General features: G+C 40.3%; 1 protein-coding gene across 1 annotated transcript; it reads left to right on the forward strand.

The window, feature by feature from the left end:
* Positions 1-1,332: 1,332 nt before the first annotated feature.
* Positions 1,333-20,632, forward strand: LOC122646177 (pentatricopeptide repeat-containing protein At5g38730). The gene is made up of 2 exons (XM_043839670.1): positions 1,333-2,725; positions 19,679-20,632. Exons 1-2 carry the CDS (start codon positions 1,426-1,428, stop codon positions 20,137-20,139), a joined length of 1,761 nt encoding a protein of 586 aa, XP_043695605.1. The 5' UTR covers positions 1,333-1,425; the 3' UTR covers positions 20,140-20,632.
* Positions 20,633-21,773: the final 1,141 nt, after the last annotated feature.

Below are 21,773 nucleotides of genomic sequence, written 5' to 3' on the forward strand. Positions count from 1 at the left end.
CCAACGATGGTATTATGTTCTTCTATTCTTCCTCCATTGTTTAGGGTACAAGTGACAGTGGGGGATGGGGAAGGAGGGATGGAATTGGTAGAGTTGCAGTGAGGCGAGTTGAAAGTGAAGCTTGAAGACATGGTTCTCCTCAGTTGAGGTATTCAATTGAGGAAGGAGGGGTACTTGGTTCTTTTAATTGGAAGGATAGAATAAGTACTTCATGTCATAACAAGGGCAGTATTATCTTTAAGAAAAAAGTAACTTGCTGACATCTCATTCCTTAAAAGTGAAAAAAGGTTAACCCCATTTGAATCTAGGTTAATCTTGGTTAAAGTTGATCAATGTAAATGCATTAAAATAATGAGATACCTTACACGGTGGCGCTGATAATTTCCCTAAAAATTTCCATGGTGGATCTTCTTTGGTCTCTGTATTTCTTTCTCTCTGGGTCCTCGAGAAATCGCCTCTCTGTAGTGTAGGTGCAGAACAGAAGAAATTTCTATTCTTTGATGGCTTTTCTTGTCTGCCTCCCTGAGCATTCCGGTGCAGTTTTTTTGAGGTATCCGAGTTCCGGAGATCTGCCTGGGTGAAGACGGACCAAGTATTTGGAGGGAATTTTGATTGGGATGTACAGCACTAGAAAATATTAGATTCTCTCGGGAAAAAAATAATTGCTACTTGTTTCTCAGCTTTTATAAGTAACTGTAACAAAGCTTGAAGAAGAGGTCTGAAAAAACAAGGCTTTTTGGTGAAAGAGAAGGACAGGATGGAACAGAGCATCAGAAGCAGAGTTCTCTGGTAAGAATCCCCCCCCCCCCCCACGTTCTTCTAAATGGTTTTGTGGATTCAGCTATTGCAGAATAATCGTTAAAGAGAAGAGTTTTTTCCACGGGAGGGATTCTGAGCTTTGGAAGTCACCTTTTTTCTGTAAATTTTAAAGGGAATTTCAATGGGAAGAGGTTGTTGTACTATCACCAATGGGAGGAGGGGGTGGGGGAGAGTTTTTTGCCTGTTGGATCGTTGGTTTTTGTGCAAACTTTTACCTCTTCAAACACGAACTTTCATCTCCGTAGAGATCTTGAGAAGGAAAATTAGGTACAGCATTTGTTAGCGCTGTACCCTGATTGCAACTGAAAACACGGTACATCGTATTGAGAATATGTACCCTTCTTTTCTTTCTTAAGAAATTTGAACTTGTTCACTTTTTCGATGGAACTCCAAACCAACTATGATTTCAGCCTCTCCTCTTCCCTGTTTTCTATTCTGATTTTTGTTTTGTGTAATTTTTCTCTGATGGACTTGCTTTTCTGTTTTGTTTTATATTTTGAGGTGATGCTATAAGCTTTTCTCTTCTCCACGGGTGAAAGAAAACTTAGTCCTCCTTTTATTCTGTGAGATTCTAGAGCTCTTAGAGTGTCAAGAGGCTCCCTTTCCATGGCCAATTTGGTATATCAAAAGAACGAGACCCAGATAGTTCAAAGCATTTGCACGATCCTTGTGAAAGGAAATAGGCATGATCTGTCAAAACTCGAGATTGGTTCAAGCTTTACATCCACAACTGCTAACCGGGTCTTGCTAAAGTTCTCCACTGATGGCTTTCTTTCTTGGGCATTCTTCAAATGGGTGGAATCGCTTCCTCTCTACAAACATTCCTTACAAACTTACTGGACCATGATTCATATTCTCACCGAGCAAAAACATTTCAAAAGTGCGCAGAACTTGCTTAAAAGGATTGCTTTCAAGGATTTCCTCTCATCACCTTCGGTATTAAATGCACTTGTTAGCAACCACAGTGACCCTGATTCAAATTCTCAGATATTAAGTTGGCTGATGATCCTTTATGCTCAATCAAAGATGACCCAGGATGCAATTCAAGTCTTTGATCAAATGAGGATGAATGGGTTCAGACCTCATTTACATGCCTGCACCGCACTCTTAAATGCATTGGTGAAGGCTAGACTCACTGATAAAGCATGGAAAACTTACAAGAAGATGCTTCTAATTGGGATCGTCCCAAACCTCCACATTTTCAATGTTCTAATTCATGCTTGTTCCAAGTCAGGGGATGTGGAGAAGGCAGAGAACTTGTTTAATGAAATGGAAGCAAGGGGCATATTGCCTGATCTTTTTTCCTACAACACATTGATCTCTCTTTTTTGCAAGAAGGGCATGCACTATGAAGCTTTGTCTGCCCAAGAAAAAATGGAAACGGATGGAATATATCCTGATATTGTAACGTACAACTCCCTTATTTATGGATATTGCAGAGAAGGTAAAATGAGGGAGGCTTTGAGGCTTTTTAGGGAAATCAAGTGTGCAACTCCAAACCGGATAACATACACTACACTCATTGATGGACATTGTAGAGCAAACAATCTTGAGGAAGCTTTACGACTACATGAGGAAATGATTTCAGAAGGATTACTCCCTGGGGTTGTTACATATAATGCCATTCTACGGAAGCTGTGTGAGGAAGGGAAGATGGGGGCTGCAAATAAACTTTTGAATGACATGAGTGAGAGGAACATCAATCCTGATAACGTTACCTGCAACACGTTGATTAATGCTTATTGCAAGATTGGAGATACAGCATCAGCTTGGAGAGTTAGGAACAAGATGTTGGAGTCTGGATTATCCCTAGACGAGTTCACTTATAAGGCTCTAATTCATGGGTTCTGCAAAGTCCAAGAAATAAAAAATGGCAAAGATGTCCTGTTTGACATGCTTGATGCAGGTACACTCTAAAACCCACTAGCTAATTCTCAAGTATAAATTTACAAGTTGATATATATTTATGAAATAGAAGTTGATAATATAAGATATAGAAGGAAAGGTAAATTGTAATTTGTTATGAAACTAACATAGTTAATGACTAATGCTTCACTACTAGATTTGCAACACTAAAAAACGATGATACAGCTCTTCTGTAACTTATAACTTTTATAACATAATTCTGGTGAATATATTATGGGTAGGAACAAAGGATGGCCTTCTGATGGATGGTATGGGATGGATTAATGGTGAAGACGGGATTTAAGAAGGAGGTCGAAGCAGCAGGTTTGTGCCTAGGGGGATTTTCTGTTAATCATCTTAGACTCGAGAAGCTTAGATTGTAGGAATTGAAAAATGGGATGTTGAGTAATTAACAAGTTATCCTATTCTGGACTAATGAAAGGAACTTCTACAATAGAAAGTACAATATTCGTTTAAAAACCAGAAAAGAGAATAATCACAAGAAAATAATAGGGAAAAAAAAAAAATAGGGAGCAGCTGAAGAAGACTTGATAATACCTAGTGTCATGTTAGTAGAAAGTCATATCAGGACTAAAAGATCTGTTAATGAACTTTACCCTAGGAGGACATGGTGTATTCATCAATTCTGGGACCCCTAACTGAGAAAACTTTAACAAATAGAATCCTCTCTAGATTGATACCACTAGTATTCTGGCGATCAGCCAATCACTCTCAAGTACATCAAATTTGCTATCTGGGGCTTGTTAAGTGGGGTAAGTAGGTGTTGTAAATCATAGGAAGGAGATTTTGAGGATATTCTAGAAGATTTAGAGGACATTTGAGTGGGGAATATTCTGTTAAAAGATATTTTAGCTACTATTTGGATTGTGGGTGTCACTTTGTGGCTTCTTACTTTCTATTTTGTAAGGTTGGATGGATATGTTACAATCCAGCTATATTTGGGGTCTTGTCCAATCATTATTCCTACTGTCATTAAGGGTCTTATATGTACATCAGTACCTAATGGTCCTACTCGTGGGTTGGGGTTTGTTTACTATTTAGTGAACATAGCCCTACACACGTTCTAGCTAGATAGTTTCTATTTTGAAGGAAGACTTGAGTTGTAAGGGATTCTCCTACCATACTAGAGGTTTCCTATTTGTTGGTTTCTATGAAGTATAAATAAAGGAGAAAAGACTTGTACCCTCAAACGATTGAAAAAAGAAAAAGGTGAGTTTTGCCTTCAGCTTTGTTGGTGTAGTGGTGATGCAGTTCTGGCCTTCTTGGTGGTGATTCCACTCAGACCCTACTGTTTTGATTCAGTAGGTTGGGTATGGTGGTGATTCCATTCTTGCAGGTCAATTGGTGAAGCCTTGGCATATTCTTTCTTATTTATTCATTCATTTATAAAGAACTAAAAAAAAGAGTTGAAATTTTTTTTCGTTATCAATTTATGTTTGTCCCATATTGCGACCTTGTTGAGATAGATCTCCCACTGGTTCTTCCGTGGTTCCAAATCGATTCTACATTATTTGGTATCAGAGCCAGGGAGGGACAACAGACGAAATCGACGGTTGCTAAGTGTTAGGAGTAAGCGGGAGGAGTCGTGAATAGGGAGCTAGCGTCAGCTCCTATTCACGATTCCTCTAATAGGGGTATTTTTGTCCCTGGCTTTTTTAATTATTTTAAACCCTATTAAATATACTGTTTTGGGTGCAGTCAAACTAACGACTGCAACCCCATTGTGCAGCATCTCTCCTTCCTTCTCCTCTCTTCTTCTTTCATCTTCTTCTTCACTTATATTACATGGTATCAGAGCTAGGACTGTAGGAGTCGATCCAACATCCTTAATTCTGTCTCTGTTCCTGCGTTTTGATTTGAATAAGCTTGAGGTTTTGAAGACCTAAGGTTTTGGGACTTCTCGGGATCTTATCTTAAAGGGGATGCAGCACCCTTTGCTGCAGTTTTGTGGTTTTATTTGAGACTAATTCATGACTATACAAAAGAACTAGGTCTCGGTTTTTGTTATGTGTCAAGGTTGAGATCGATTCAGGTGCTGTTTGCGATTTGGATCTGGATCGAGTTATTGGTGGTTATTGTCTGTTGCTGGCTGGTGTATTGATTTCTTTAAGAAACAATTTCAGAAGTGTTTGTGATTGATTGAAGGTCATATCTCCTTGCTGTCCTATAGTTTCAGAAGTATTTGTGATTGATTTAAGGTCATATCTCCTTGCTGTCCTACAGTTTCAGAAATGTTTGTGATTGATTGAAGGTCAATTTCAGAAGTGTTTGCTGTCCATCAGTTTCACTCTGACAGTGACTTCGCTGTGAAGATTCAACTTGTTTGGTTAAGCATGGGTGACGCAAAGACAACTATGACTGAAATGTCCACATCTTCTCATTGCATTAATGAAAGAAAACTTGAAGGAATTTCTAACTTTCAGCAATGGAAGAAGGTGGTTCGATTGGCCTTGACTGGGCGTGATCAACAGGGTCACCTGACAAAATCAAAGCCTGAAAGTGACACAACATGGGATACGGTGGATGCAAGAATATTGAGTCAGATGTTGAACTCAATGGATAACCAGATTGCAGACCTGGTTACTCACATTGATACGGTAAAGGATTTATGGGAATACTTGAATGTCCTATATTCTGGGAAGGACAACTTGTCTCGAATTTATGACCTGTCCCTAGCCTTTTATAAAATGGATCTGAATACCCTAACTGTTACTCAGTATTTTGCGGAGTTCAAGCGACTATATGAGGAGCTCTTCCTATTACTTCTGATGTGAAAGAGATGCACCAACAGCGTGAGCAACTGGCTGTTATGGTATTTTTGGGTGGCCTTCGAAAAGAATTTGACCCAGTACGGTCTCAAATCCTCGGTGGGGATAGAATCACCACACTTCCAAAAGCATTTTCTCGGGTTTTACTGGTTTCCCGTGAGAGCAGCCAAGATTCCACCCCTGGTAGTGAGAGTTCAGCCCTTGCAGCCTTTCCCAACCGTGGGTCCAGTAGTGGGACAGGTAACGGTAGCAGTGGTGGTAGCCGTGGTCGTGGGTCAGGGAACAGTAAAGCACCCACATCTGGTACTTCAGAGACTTCAGAACAGGTGCGCACTTGTCATCGTTGTGGCAAAGCTGGTCACATTCAGCGTTTTTGTTGGAAACTTCATGGTAAACCACCTCAGTTTGCAAATTCAGCCAACAGTGATCTAGGGGTTACTACTCCTTCCAAGCCTGAGGGTAAAACAGTGACTATGTCTGATGAAGATTATGAGCGGTTCACTCAATTTCAAAATTCTCAGTCATCTCAGTTCTCCACTACTACACTAGTTCAGCCAAGTAATGCTATTGCATTCCTATCATCTACTACTCATACCTGGATCATTAATTCAGGTGCTTCGGACCATATGACTGGAGCATCAGGTATTTTTTTCTTCATTTCGTGAGTCTTCTTCTAATGTTGTGTTAGCCGATGGATCTCTTGCTAAAGTTCGGGGTACAGGTACTGTGCAAGTTACCCCCTCTTTGTCGTTGTCCTCTGTTTCTTACTTGCCCAAATTTCCTTTTAATTTATTATCTATCTGAAAATTCACCAAAGCTAACAATTGTTCTGTTACCTTTTTTCCTGATTATTGCGAGTTTCAAGATCTCCTGTCGAGGAAGACGATTAGTAGAGGTCGCGTATCTGGGGAATTGTATCTTCTTGACGACGCATCCAGTGTGGCATGTTCGAGTGTGGCACTTCCTCATCAGATTCATTGTCGTTTGGGTCATCCTTCGTTGCAGAGTTTGAAGCTTTTAGATAGTTGGTTTCAGTCCTTGTCTAGTTTACAGTGCGAGTCTTGTCAGTTTGGGAAACTTCACTGTGTAAGTTATCCTCCTCGAGTCAATAAACGGGCTGTCCAACCCTTTTCTTTAGTTCAATCTGATGTGTGGGGTCCGTGTCCTATTACTTCTGTGCTGGGTTTTCGTTACTTTGTCACTTTTGTAGATGACTTTTCCAGAGTTACCTGGATTTATTTAATGAAAGATTGTTCTGAATTGTTTTCCATTTTTTGTACTTTTGTGCTTGAAATTCAGAACCAATTTACTACTTTGAAAGTTCTTCGAAGTGACAATGCAAAAGAATATTTTTCTGCTCCCTTTAATGAGTTTATGGTTCAGCATGGGATCATTCATCAATCCTCCTGTGCGGATACACCTCAACAAAATGGTGTAGCCGAAAGGAAGAACATACATTTGATGGAAGTTACTCGATCTCTTTTATTTGAGATGACAGTGGGTAAAATTTTTTGGGCTGATGCTGTTTTGACTGTGTGTTATCTGATCAACCGCATGCCTTCTTCTGTTTTGAGTGGTGGTATTCCATATTCTTTGTTGTTTCCTTCCCATCCATTGTTTGTCTTACCATCACGAGTATTTGGGTGTGTTTGTTTTATTCGGGATCATCGTCCTGGTCGCTCTAAGTTGGATCCTAGAGCTCTTAAATGTCTTTTCGTGGGGTATTCTAAAACCCAAAAGGGTTACCGTTGTTATTCTTTTGATTTAAGAAAATACTTTGTTACTGCTGATGTCTCATTCTTTGAATCTACTCCATTTGTTGCATCCTCGCTGCCTGCTTCAGAGTTGGACGATGATCTACCTCTTTATGTTGTCGACACTTCTTCTCCTGTGCAGGATCCTTTGCCTCATGTGCCACCTCCAACACAACCACTGGCTGTTTTTCGCTGTCTCCCACCCGATGAGCCAACCCATCGCATTACACCTATGGAGAGATACAGTACCCAGGCAGCACCATCTCCCACGTCCTCCTCGCCTTCAGATCCCCCTCTAGGTAATTCCTCCTCGGCTACTGTACCTCCTATTTCTGATCTTGATGTTCCTATTGCTACCCGTAAGGGGGTTCGAAGTTGTACCCAACATCCTATAAATCGTTTTGTGTCCTATGCTCGTTTGTCCTCTTCTTTTGTTGCTTGTTTGTCTACTATTGACAGTTATCCTGTTCCGAAGTCGATGGTAGAGGCCTTAGCTCACCTTGGGTAGAGGGCTGCCATGACTGAGGAGTTATCTACTCTGAAGGACAATCAGACATGGGATCTTATTTCTTTACGTTCTGGTAAGTCTGCTATTGGTTGTCGCTGGATATTTGTGGTGAAGGTTAATCCTGATGGGTCTGTGGCTAGGTTGAAGGCTCATCTTGTTGCTAAAGGCTATGCCCAAGTCTATGGTGTGGACTATCTGGATACTTTCTCTCTGGTTGCAAAACTTACTTCTGTCCGCATTTTGATTTCTTTGGCTGCTATACATCACTGGCCTTTGTTTCAGCTAGACGTCAAGAATGCATTCTTGCATGGGGATCTCCTTGAGGAGGTGTATATGGAGCAACCTCCTGGTTTTGTTGCTCAGGAGGAGTCTGGTAAGGTGTGTAAGTTGAGGGAATCTTTGTATGGGCTGAAACAGTCACCGCGAGCGTGGTTTGGCCGTTTTACAAATGTTGTGCTGGAATTTGGTTTGACTCGGTCTGAGAGTGATCATTGTTTTTCAGGCGGCCAGATGCAGAGAAGATATTTTTGGTAGTTTATGTAGCTGATATTGTTATCACAGGGGATGACTCTTCAGGTATTGAGAGCTTGAAGACATATTTGGGACAGCAATTCCAGACTAAGGACCTGGGACGACTGAAGTATTTCTTGGGTATTGAGATAGCTCAATCAAGGAAAGGGATTTCGCTCTCACAGCGAAAGTATGTGCTTGATTTACTTTCAGAGACAGGATTACTGGGATCTAGGCCTTTGGATACTCCTATGGATCCTAATGTGAAACTTATGGCAGAGGATGGGGATGTTCTGGATGATCCAGAGAAGTATCGAAGGCTTGTAGGGAAACTCAACTATTTAACTGTGACTAGACCTGACATCTCTTTTCCTGTCAGTGTGCTGAGTCAATTTATGTCCACCCCTTGGACAGCTCATTGGGAGGCAGTTATAAGGGTATTGCGATAGATTAAGAAGGATCCTGGGCGTGGTCTCTTATACTCTAATCATGGTCATAGAAGGATTGATGGATTTACTGATGCGAATTGGGTAGGATCTCCTATTGATCGAAAGTCTACTTCGGGCTATTGTGTCTTTGTTGGAGGGAACCTAGTTTCATGGAAGAGCAAGAAACAAACTGTGGTAGCTCGATCTAGTGCAGAGTCGGAGTATCGGGCTATGGCTCATGGCACTTGTGAACTAATGTAGATTAAACAGTTGATGACTGAACTTGGATTTGGTGATGATTCTCCTATGCTGTTGTGGTGTGACAGTCAGGCGGCTATTCATATTTCTGAGAATCCTGTGTTTCATGAGAGAACGAAACACATTGAGGTTGATTGCCATTTTGTTTGTGAGAAGCTGCAGCAAGGGATTATTTCTCCTCGTCATATTCGCACTGGGGAGCAGCTTGCTGATTTGTTCACCATGCCTTTGGGAAGTATGAGAGTAAATTATATTTGAACCAAGCTGGGCATGATTAACATCTATGCTCCAGCTTGAGGGGGAGTGTTAGGAGTAAGGGGGAGGAGCCGTGAATAGGGAGCTAGTGTCAGCTCCTATTCACGATTCCTCTAATAGGGGTATTTTTGTCTCTGGTTTTTTTAATTATTTTAAACCCTATTTAATATACTATTTTGGGTGTAGTTAAACTAACGGCTGCAGCCCCATTGTGCAGCATCTCTCCTTGCTTCTCCTCTCTTCTTCTTTCTTCTTCTTCTTCACTTATATTACACTAAGTTCTACTTTTGACTGAAGGTTGATCATGTGGATCTGATTCCTTAACTTTTCAAACTCGATGACAAGTTTTTCAAGCCAGGGAGAAATGATGCAAATCATAGGGAGGAGATTTGGAGGATATTCTAGAAGATCTAAAGGGTATTTGAGTGGGGAATATTCTATTAAAGATATTCCAGCTATTATGGGGATTGTGGGTTTCACTTTGTGGTTTCTTACTTGCTATTTTGTAGGGTTGGATGGATTTGTTACAATCCAGCCCTATGTCTATTTTATAATGTTCTAGGTAGTTTCTTGACGTAGATCACAAGTCCATATGTACCAAGTTGAGCCGAGATCTCGGTGAGTTGGTGCATTTTTTTTTTTTGAACTCGAAGGCTGGTTTCGGTGGGTTTTAGACCTAGTTTGGGCCTGATACTTGGCACTCAGCCTGTTTTAGGCCATTTAAACACAATGGCACTATCAGATTTTGCAAAAACAAAGTCCAAATAGGAGTTTCACTTTGGACCCTAGGTTGGTAGGCGACGACATACTAAAATACCCTACTCTATACATAATTTAGTAATAGAAAGCAATCAAAGCATTCAATTAATGTAAAACAACTTAAATAAGCATTAGAAATGTAAAGTAGGGTATTTTACATCAATCTTAACATATATGATATACCTCTATCCTTCCAAGCCATGTTTCCGAAGCTAGTAAGGCTCAGACTGTGCCACATAGGATTCCCATGTCAAAGTGTTGCTGAAGAAATGCGTGTAGTCTACCACACAACCTAGATAAGTGTTGTCATCAGCTATCCAAGGGTACCCTATCCTAGGGTATAGAAGAGGCGGTTGCGATGGAAATAATGGGATCGATCCACTGCTACTGCCATCTGGCATGTATAGCTGGGGAAAAATGGTTTACCTTAAAATATTCTTCAAACTTGAGATGATTTGTAACAAATCTTGCAAGTTTGTAACTAATTGATGTCTCCGGCAAGCTCTCCGTCGAAACCAAGGTGGAAAAACCTTAAAAATTAGCTCACCAGCATAGTTCCCTCACTTCCCTGTCGAGTTCACCGAGATAGTCGAGTTTTGGCGAGATCTCGACCGTCTCGGTTGAGATGTGTAACTTTTAAACTAAGGCTTGGTCCAAATCTCGATCGAACTGAGATTTCGACCAAGTTGGTGCACTTTTTAATTTTGCTTTCAATCTCGCCTTGGTTTTTGAAAAAACCGAGATATTACCGAGATCTCGGCGAGTTCTTGAACTATGCTCGAGTCACTGTTCACGTGAACAGTGATTTGGGGGCACATATGGACAGCTTTGTTCCTATTTTTGTTTAGCTATGCTAGTTTACCTTGTTTCTATTTTCCAATTTGGTTGTAATAGGAGATTAGATAGTTTCTAAATTCAGTTTTAGCAAGTTAGTACTAGTTTCTAATTTCAAATTTAGTAAGTAGGCTTAGCTTTTATTTAGAAGTCTCTATTTTCTTAAGTTTCTATTTCAGTCCTTTGTTTCCTTTTAGTTGGATTTAGTTTCTATTTTCGTTTGGTTTCTATTTTTGAGGCTTTCTATTTTGTGAAGCTTAGGCCAAGCTATAAATAGGCCCCATCAGTTGTACTTGAATTCAGACTTGATTAATGGAATTTCTATGGCTTGCTGGCAAGTGTTTGGTTTGAGAAGACTTGTGTTCAACAGCTGAGATAGCTGTGGGTGAGAGACCCAAGGCTGAGATAGCCTACCCCCTCCTATCCTATCCCCCCTTCATCTATCTATATCCCCTTCATCTTCTTATCTTTTTTTTTTCTTTTATGTTCTTTCATATGTAAATAGAAAAAAAAAAAAAAAAAGCAATAAAAGTTTCAGTTATTCGATTTGTTCATCCTTATTGTGTTGATCCTAACTGCAATCGATCTCTCGCTGGTTTCCCTGGTTCAAGGTCAACTTTTGCATTATTTCTATTTTGAAGGAAGACTTAAGTTGTAAGGGATCCTCCTACCATACTAGAGGTTTCCTATTTTATTGGTTTCTATTAAGTATAAATAAAGGAGAAGGGGCCTAGAGGCCCTAAACCCGTGAACGGTTGAAAAAAAAAAGTGAGTTTTGGCTTCAGCTTTGTTGGTGCAGTGGTGATACTGTTTTCTTGGACTTCTTGGAGGTGATTCCAAGAGCCTAATTGGTAGTGATTCCAGTCGGATCCTATTGTTTTGGTTCAGCAGGTTGGGTATGATGGTGAAGCCTTGGTCATATTCTTTCTTATTTATTCTTTCATACGTAAAGAACTAAAATAAGAGTTGAAAATTTTTCGTTATTGTTGTAATATGGGTACAAGGGTAGAATTGTCAATAGGGGTAATTTTGTCTTGTAACCATTCTAGAATATTCTCTTTTCTATTATAAATAAAGCTGGGTTGTGTCTCATACTCTCATTAGACACAAGTCACATATCCCAAAACCATCATGGTATCAGAACAAGATCGACCTAGGAATTCTAAACCCTAATCGAGCCTCTCCTCTCTCTTTCTCGATTTCTCCCCAGCGCCACCACCACCGCTAGCACCGCTGTCACCTTCTCCCGCCTCCCTCCATCTCGCGCTCTCTCTCTCTACCTTCTACCGCCTCCCTCCATCTCTCTCTCTCTCCCCTAGCGTCATCGAGAGGCAGCGGTACCGCCTCCACCACCCTCAGTGGTGTTTTCTACACCACCGATTTTCCCCTCCTTTTTTCGTCTTCTCAGTCCTCTTTCATGCTTTGAAGGGCCGCTTCCACTTTTTTGTGGATTTTTTTTGGTGATTGATTGATGTTCTAGTTCTCCTACAGCAACTTGTGGGGATTTTTTTTGGGGTAATAATGACTACGTCGTCGGATCTTTCTACTGCTGCATCTGGAACTGAAGGGCAAGTTCATGGTTCTCATGACGGCTTCCCTACATTCCTTGTATTCTCCGTTCATTTAAATGGGAGCAATTTATTGATGTGGTCTCGATCCTGTTATCTCGTCATTGATTCCCCCAGGTATTTAGGTTTTCTTACTGGCACGAAGATGAAACCCACCACTAAAGGTATTGAACAAAAGGGATGGGGTTCTGCTAACTCCTTGATTCTGTCTTATCTTCTCAATAGTATGCAACCCCAACTTGCTCGGGGCTATCTTTTGTTGGATACTATTGCCAAGATTTGGAAAGCAGCTCAGGAAACCTATTCCCAGGTTGGGAATGATGCCCATGTCTATGAATTGCGCAAGAAACTTCATGAGACCAAGCAGAAGGAACTCAGCAGTTTGTGGCCGGAATTGAATTTCTATGATACGTTCCAGGCCTCTACCCCTGCCGATGTTATCAAATTTCAGAAATGTGAAGATATATTTAGGGTGTATGGATTAATGTGGAGTATGACCAGATCTGTTCTAAGGTACTTAGCCGGGATCCCTTCTCTACTTTGGAGCAGGCCTACCAAATTGGACTCATCAACCTCTGCCAATCTTGCTTCCACCTCCTCCACTTTGGTACCTTTGGATTCTGCATCTCCAAGTATTTATTTTGCTGGTCATTGTGCATCTGCTGTCTCCCGTCCATGAATTATTGACTCCAGTGCCTTTGACCACATGACCGGTACTACCAACCTTTTTTTCAAGTATTCTCCTTGTTCTGGTAAAGACAAGGTTCACATTGCTGATGGCTCTCTTTCCCTTGTCTCTAGTAAGGGGTCAATGACACGTTCTACTTTAACATTGAATTCCATTTTACATGTTCCTAATTTTGCTACCAATCTTATTTTTATTAGTTGTCTCACTTCCAACCCTAACTGGAAAGTGATTTTTTCCAGTCTCATTGTCTTTTTCAGGATCTAGTAACGGTGGAAACGATTGGCTCTGGTAGGGCTCATGGTGGTCTCTATTTGCTCGACGAAGCTGCTCCACCTCATCATCATGCTCATCAGACCGTTTCTGTTCAGTTCTAGCTGCTTCTCCTGGTTTGCTTCTTTGGCATAGGTGTTTAGGTTACCCTCCAGTGGGTACTATAGCTAGGGGTTTTTCCCACTTTATTTTCCAAATGTAATCCCAAGGATTTTTTTTTTGTGATGCTTGCATTTTAGCCAAGCAAACCTGTTCCTCTTATTTCAGTTTAGAAATTAGAAGTGTTTCTCTGTTTATGTTAATCCATTCGAATGTGTGGGGTCCTGCCCGTTGTACTTCTGTTTCTGGTTATAAATGGTTTGTTTCTTTCATTGATTGTCATACCCAAGTCACTTGACTTTATATGATGTACCACAAGAGTGAAGTTTTTGCGTGCTTTCAACTATTTCACAATCTTGTTCGCACCCAAGTTCACCCAAAAAATCAAATTCTCCATAGTGATAATGGGACAAAGTATAAGGATGGTCCATTCCAAGCATATCGTGCAGCTTAGGATATTATACACCGGACGTGTTATGTTGACACACCTACTCGGAATGGGGTAACCGAATGAAAGAACCATCATTTACTGGAGGTGGCACAGTTTCTTATGTTTGAGATGTATGTCCTACCACAATACTGGAGTGAGGCTGTCTTAACTGCTGCTTACCTTATCAATCGGATGCCTACTCATCTTCTTGATTTTCGTTCTCCTCTTCAGGCTCTCCAGGGATCCAATACATTTCTTATTCCCCAAAAGGTATTTGGATGTGTTTTCTGTGCATGGAACCACCAGCATCCCAGTAAATTGGAACCTCGTGGATTGAAATGTGTGTTCGTTGGTTATTCTCCTACCCAGAAGGGCTATAGGTGTTACGATCCTCCGTCTTGCCGCATATATGTGACTTTGGATGTAATTTTTAATGAAGCTGCGCCCTATTATTCTTTGGCATCTCGTCAAGGGGGAGATTCTCCATGGTTTGGTGAAGATATGCTTGATATGCCTTCTCTTGTTGGTGATGACCATTCTGCTGTCTAGGGGGAGACTCAATCTATTGCAGTGGTTCCAGCTCCTATTGTTTATACCTGTTGAGCTCGTGGGAAGCATATAGACACCACCACAACTGCACCAACCCTACCCAGTCAACCAGATCCACCATCTTCTAGTAATTTCTCTACTAAGTCTCCTATTATTTCAGATCCTTCCCTAGATCTTCCCATTGCTGTCCTCAAAGGGGTTCAAACTTGTACGTAACACCCTATTTCTCAGGTGGTTTCATATGAGTCTCTTTCCCCATCATACCATGCTTTTGTATCTTCTTTGTCCTTTGTTTCTCTTCCTAAAAACTGGCAGGAGGCTCTTCAAGACCCAGGGTGGAAGGCAGCTGTGATTAATGGTAATGATAAAAAGAGAAACCAGAGCATGATTACTAGATTTCTTGTCGTGCAGACCTAGGGAACTTCCATATTCAGTCGGAGTCTTAGTATCCAGTTTGAGAGGGTTTCTTAGCTCAGTCCTTGGAATGTCACTATCTATAGCAGCACGCATAATAACGACACTACTCTATTACTTAGCTGCAGCAAAGCATTTTTCAAGTTCAGCAACAACTTAGGGTCTTTTTGGTATCATTTTTCATTTTGTTTTTGGCCTATTTAAAAAAAATCATTATTGAAAACCATTTTGATCAAAACATAAAAACTGTTTGGTAACTACTAAACACAATAGATTGTAGAATGAAAAATAAGTTTGGTAACTGCCTATGTGTAAATAATTTTTATAACATTTTTGAAGATATGGCCCAATCCATTGAAAAGTTTACCTGTGGATGGAGGAAAGAAATGGTTGTGCCGGCGGTGATGAGAAAAGGAGATGAAGAAATGGTACCTCGTCCACTTGAAGAATCTGAATAAAAAACCTTGAATGAAAACCTGTTCCTTTAACCAGACTTTGATGAAATCCACTCGATCCAAGAAACGCAATAAAATATGCCTTTGATCAAGGCTGGACACAACCACATCGGACTGAAGGTGAAAAATTCTTCTGCAAGAAGTTCTTGACGTTGAATAAGGGAGGCCGACCATAGGCGCACTTAGCGATTAAGGCAAATTGGAAAGGGATTAACAAACGTGAAATCTCATCATTGGAGAAAAATATAGCAGGAGCCCCAAGATGGGTCAAAGGTCTTTTGATCGGCACATTAGAAGGCTGGAAACTCCATGACTTCGACACCACACTCGCAAAGGTAGGACAAGCACCATTGCCACCAGCCGTGGCAGAGGCAGCGAGAGGGTCAGGAGGACGATCCTCCCTAGCAGGGAGAGGATCGGTCATGGCTGCACCTAGGACAAACCCTGCTAAAAAGCACCTGCAGAGCTAGTAATGGGATGGTATGTGATTGGGATAAAGATATCAGGGATGATGGTGCAATGATGAAGGAGATAATGGGATGATATGGTCATGGTGAGGGAGATAATGAAGGGCTGGTATGTGATTGAGAAAATGGGGTAATGATGAAAGAGATAATGGGAAGGGATGATGGGGTAATGATGAAAGAGATGATGGATATGAGAATGCTGGAAAACTTGGAGAATGATGGTGGGAATGGATTGAGAATGCTACCAATACCAATCCACAGAAAGAAGCAAAACCAAGAAAAGAAATCCACCTTCTGAAGAAATCCCTCTTTTCAGTTAATTACAGAATCCACCGCGGAAGATAAGCTTCTCTGAATTTGAAACAACTGTAACAATACCTTTTTCAAAATCCTCACCAAAACGATCCGGAAAACACCAAAACCTTGCAAAGCTGCCGGTTGCAATCCGAAACCCTACCAGCAACATCACCATCCCCGATTAAGAACTTTGCAGAATGGATTCCACAACCGGCAGCAACACCATCACCGATTCATTTCACATGATGCCGTGTTCTTCCTTATTTCAAGGAAATGGTGATTGAGTCCACTTGATTGACCAATGTGAAGGCAGGACAATGGAGACACAGATGTTCAGATCATTCACAGAAATACTGAGTTCGGATCAGACTCAGGTCTTGAGTCTCAAACCAGAGATACACGAGAGATGGAATAGGTGACGGTGAGGCTGTGAGGTATGATGATTCCATGAAGAAAGGGACGCGTAGGGGGATGGAAATCTGGTATGGTTGAAGAACATGGTTTCTAGGTGAGAGAAAAGAATAAGAAAATGTAGAGATGGGAGTTGCTATGGCCTTTTTAGAGTTGGGGACCGGAATATTGGAGAAGATGAAGAGGAAGAAGAGAGGTTGCAGGTAAGGAAAAAGAAGAAGAGATTACCGAATGGAGATCCTGGCAATGTCAGTGGCCATGGTTTTGGGTTGCTACAGGGGTGGAGGGCGGTTGGGGTTGTTGAAAGAAGAAGAGGGGCGAGTGGATGGTGATAAGGGTGGAACAGAGGATGGTGGGGCGGGTGGGGTTGCAGGAAGAAGAAGAAGAAGAAGAAGGGGTCGGTTGGGACTTGTATTTCTAATTAAAGGTGGAAATGACGCTTCTATCCGTCTATTTTGGGACTTATGAGCATGTGCTACTTAAAGTCAGCGAAAAAATGACACAAACTTTTTTGCCCATAATCCATAATAGACTCTTGAGTCTATTATCATTTTGGGGGTGTTTTCATTTATTTTAAATAAAAACAAGTTTCAAAAGTGACACCAAATACATGACAAAATTAAAACTGATACCAAAAAGGCCCTTAGGAGTGAGTTTAGTGACCTCCACAGCCACAACTTTGGAGCAAACAAAGAGAGCAGCTGATCATCGCTGGAAAGTTCTCATCACTTCCATTCCAGTGCTCAAAGTTCTGGGACAGATAGGCTTAAATAGATTTTTAGCATCTAATTCTTGAGAAATGGCTGTTCTGACCGTTGGATACAGCGGTCATGGTCTAAATCAGCCATGGGTCAAATTTCATAGTCTAATCCAATGAATTACCTCCCATGTATTGGTGTGCATTCCATGTATGGCCATGCACACCTACGTTACTCCGACAACTACCATCACTCACTCATGGCCCTGGACTTTCAAAGCTATGTTTTGCCAAGTGGAAAACTCAAATAGGGTTGAAATTTGACATATGAGTAGGGGACCTAACTCCTAAGGGTCCTGCCAAATGGCAATTTTTGGCTTTTAAAGTGGCGTGTAGGAATCAGGCGTGCCTAATTCTTTTAGTGGAGAAAATTAGATTTAAAGTGGCGTGTTGGAATCGGGCATGCCTTATTCTTTTAGTGGAGAAATTTTGAAATCAAGACTAACTAATTTGAGTCTCAGCCAGAAACTCTTCAAAATAACATAGGAATCTCTCTAAAAGTAATTGCTGAAGCTACTAAACCTGACACTCAGTTATAAAAAGAGCTTTGGTTTCCTTACCGCCTAGGAAGGGTCCCTATATGGCCCAAATATCTGCCACATGGTAGGTCAGATAGGATCAAAATTTTATGGACAGGAAGGGCCCAGGCTCCCCACTCTCTTTTCAGGTTTCTGCCCATACAGGGTTTATAAAGCTTTGAAAATGCACTATGAAAATGAAAACAAATGGATGGAAAAAAAAAAACAGGGGAAAATGTATGTAATTGCATTTGGCTCTGAAATTTGACACATGAGCGATGCAGACCATGCCTATCCATCCAATGCTTAGAATTGTTATATCACTCTTCCATGGGACATAATTGCGTGAATCATATAAGGAGGCCTTTCATGTTATTTGTTAATTTTAAATCTGGAAACCAAATAAAAATAATGAAACTAGAAGATCAAAAACTGTTCAACATATGACTATTTAGTTACCCTCTCCACCCTCCCAAAAATCTTCAATGTATGATTGCATAGACTGCATGCTTGCTTGGTAAAATTACCAAAATACTGTTGTATGAAGGTCTTCAAGTCTCTCTACTTACACTTCCAAAGTGGATATAAGAACCTCCACTCTACTAATGCAAGTGTGAATACTAGGAGCTTGACCTTTAGGGGGGGTTGTATGATTAGATTTGCCCCTCCAATGAGGATGAAGGGCTTAAAGGCGTTAATAATTTTCAATTCATCGAACTTTCCTCTATGCAAAAATTTGAATTAATCTAATTCTCTACTTAGGAGTTTCAAAACATTAGCGATATATTTACCTTAATGTAGATCTTTTATTTTCCTGGTTTTTTGGGCTGTACCTCTTTCCTTTTACTTTCATTTCCCATTTCTCACTTTTCTTCTCTCATTTCTTCTTTTTATTCTTTATCCCTGTTACTTTCTTTTCCCTTTGTGTGGACCTCAGTTTTCCCTTCTTTGTTTTGCAAGGATCCATGTAGCCGACCCCATTTAGTTGGTATAAGGCTGCATTGTTGTTCTTGTTAGATCTTTTATTTTTAATGGTGTTTAGCTAATCCTGAAGGAGAATTGCTTTTTACATAATTATGGTCGAGAAAAAATGTTCTTGATGAACTAGTTAAAAGGTACGGATTGGAAATTTATTGCATGTACGAGTATGACATATTCATGAAAATCTCCGAAGACCACTAGCATGCTTGAAGACCAAAATGTTGCCCAAATTCTGGGTTATCTGTTTATGGTTAACATGTCCAGAAGTCACACTGTCCAAAAAATGACCAACTGTCTAGTATAAAGTTCCAATACGTTCATCTGACTGGATCCTGTATGATCAATTTCCTTTATAAGAAGTGTTTGGACAAGTTGTTTAATTAGTTTCATTGTTTTTCAACATGGGTTGTAGAAGATGGATTGTTAAGAATTTGGAATCCATGTCTATGATGCCACTTTAGGTTAAAACCAAGGACACTCTTTTACATAGTTATCAAGGCGTCGCCTAGGCGTCCAGTCTCCTTGGTCGCCTTGTCGGTTTCGCCTTGATTTTGGACCCTTTAAAATGCCATGTTCGCCTTGCCACCTTGATAACTATGCTCTTTTATGCTATCATACACCATTGACTGGTAAAGAGGGATAGTATAGTTTAGGTTGGAGGAGCTAAAAAAATAAGGTGCAGGCCTAATATGACTTTGGGAGATTTAGTGAGAAAGAAATGCATGGCTTAAGACCTTAGGTTGAGAATAAATATGACTCTGAATAGAGTTGAAGGGGGAAAACAAAATTTGTGATACATGTGTCATTGCATTGCAGAATGGATTACTTCAGTTAAGTTGGTCATAATTTCATAGGATGCCCAATGCATATAATCTTCATTTTTCTTTATTTCTAGTCTAATTCATTCCAAAATTTGTATTTGTAATTATTGCAAAATATAACCAGTTAATTACAGGATTCTCTCCAAGTTATTGCACTTATTCATGGCTGGTGGATGGATACTGCAACAAACAGAATGAAGAGGCAGTTCTAACACTCCCTCATGAGCTCATTGAAAGAGGCTTCTGTGTAGATATCTCCATTTACAGAGCACTGATACGAAGTTTTTGTAAGAGGGGAAATCTTGAATATGCTCAAAAGGTCTTCAATCTAATGCAAGAGAAGGGTATATCAGGTGATTGTATTATTTACACCACTCTGGCGTATTCTTACATGAAAGCTGGGAAGCTGAATTTTACTTCAGATATGTTTGATGACATGGCAAAGAGGAAGTTGATGATAACAATTAAGATATACAAATCCTTGAATGCTTCTTATGTTGATGACAGTGGCATCTTAGGCCTATTTTGGGAGCATGCATTTGAAAGAGGCCTGATTTCAAAGAAAGTTCTCTACATGATGAGGCAGTTGGATTGAAACTATTTCAAGTTGTCGGTAAAGTTGATTAATTTGAATATTTGAAGTTCAGTTCCCCATATATCCTCCCCCCCCCCCCCCCGCCCCCTGGGCAGGATGTTATGGGAATGACCCATTTGGAAGATTAGAAGGGCAGTCTACCAAGCACATACAAGTATATGTGCAGGCCGATGCAGGGTGAGGACCCATCATTGAATGGTTGACAGCTGGAAGCTCATAGAGCTAGATATTGGTCAATATAGATGATGGTAACCTTGTGATGTGAAGGATTGTCCTCTCATTTTCCCATCAATGATAAACCTCACTCTGTGGGTGCAGAGCTTGTTAAGTATACATGGTTTATATCTGTCAACCCCCTTCTAATTTTATTTATATTTCGTCAGGAATTGAGAATGAATTGTACCAATCTATGGAAAATTGAACTTGATGTGTTGATTGGCTGCAGTAAGATTCGGTACCTTGTGAACAACTTCCAACGATTTTGGATCTCAAAGTAAGAAAGAACTGATGTGAGAAGGTGCATTTCATTCAGTGGATCTATATGACCTCTTATTGAGGTGGAGCATCTCTGGTATTCATACTTCATGTTTAGATCTGCACTCCAAAATAAATTTTATTGCAAGGTGCTCAAAATGAATTTTCCAACAGGCAATGCTCTCTCATCCTTTTGATTTTTATATCGTTCCGTTTCTTCTTCTTCTTTTTCTTTTGTAAATATCAGCTGATGACATATTTAATATTGGACGATCAAGTGGCTGCACCATTGCACTGAGACTGAATCTCTCTCTCTTGTTATTACTATTATTATTATTATTTTTTTTTTTTGTGGTACTCAGACTGAATGCATGTAAAACATCTTAACAATAATTTTCAATCTGAAACTGGAGCTCTATAAAATCCATGTCTGATGCAGAACAAGAGGCATATCATTGTAACATGAGGCCCCGATTGTAGCTGACTACGAATCAAAGGTGAGGAAATAGTTTTGTTCTGGCCTATTTTTTGCACCTTTTGTTGGTTCTGTTGGCACATTTTGTTTGCAGGGTTCGTGCAGGCAATGATTGGGGTTATCTAAATTAAAGCTTGCAAAAACTTATTTGAAGTGTATACATCTATGAAATCTATTGCAACCATCAGGTTGTGGGAAACAGTGCCTCTCCGCAAAGCAGGGGTAAGGCCATAAGGGTGTCTACATTTGCCCCTTCCAGACCCCTGCATTAGCAGGACCCTTGTGCACTGGGACGCTCCTTTTTTAGAGTTAATATATTTTGGGTGACTCAAAGTCGTTTGAGAGTCAATTTATTTACCCCTTTTCACTTATATATATGAAGAGGTATTTTCATAATTAATTATTAATGGGTTATGGAGTATCTCATCTCTATAATGCCCCCTCAAAGCTGTCAGCTAGCTCAACTAGTAAGGTCAATTGTTAATTGTATCAAATCCTTCTTAATTGTATCAGTTACCTGCGATAGACAGTTGGAAATATTTTGTCCATCTTAAATGTGAAATTTTTTTTTTTTTATAATGAAAGGAAAAATAAAATTAAAGAAGAGATAATATGTCAGTTATAGTTACAGAACGGAAGTAGAAATCCTACATTGCAGGCTACTAGCTTTAATAGCAAGCCTATC

The sequence above is a fragment of the Telopea speciosissima genome, chromosome 11 (assembly GCF_018873765.1).
Source record: "Telopea speciosissima isolate NSW1024214 ecotype Mountain lineage chromosome 11, Tspe_v1, whole genome shotgun sequence".
Taxonomy (NCBI): Eukaryota; Viridiplantae; Streptophyta; class Magnoliopsida; order Proteales; family Proteaceae; genus Telopea; species Telopea speciosissima.

Bases quoted from the DNA above. Each gene is read 5' to 3' on its own strand.
- LOC122646177 (XM_043839670.1), top strand. From the start codon at position 1,426: ATGGCCAATTTGGTATATCAAAAGAACGAGACCCAGATAGTTCAAAGC. The intron at 2,726-19,678 runs GTACACTCTAAA...AGTTAATTACAG, and splicing joins GTTTGACATGCTTGATGCAG to GATTCTCTCCAAGTTATTGC.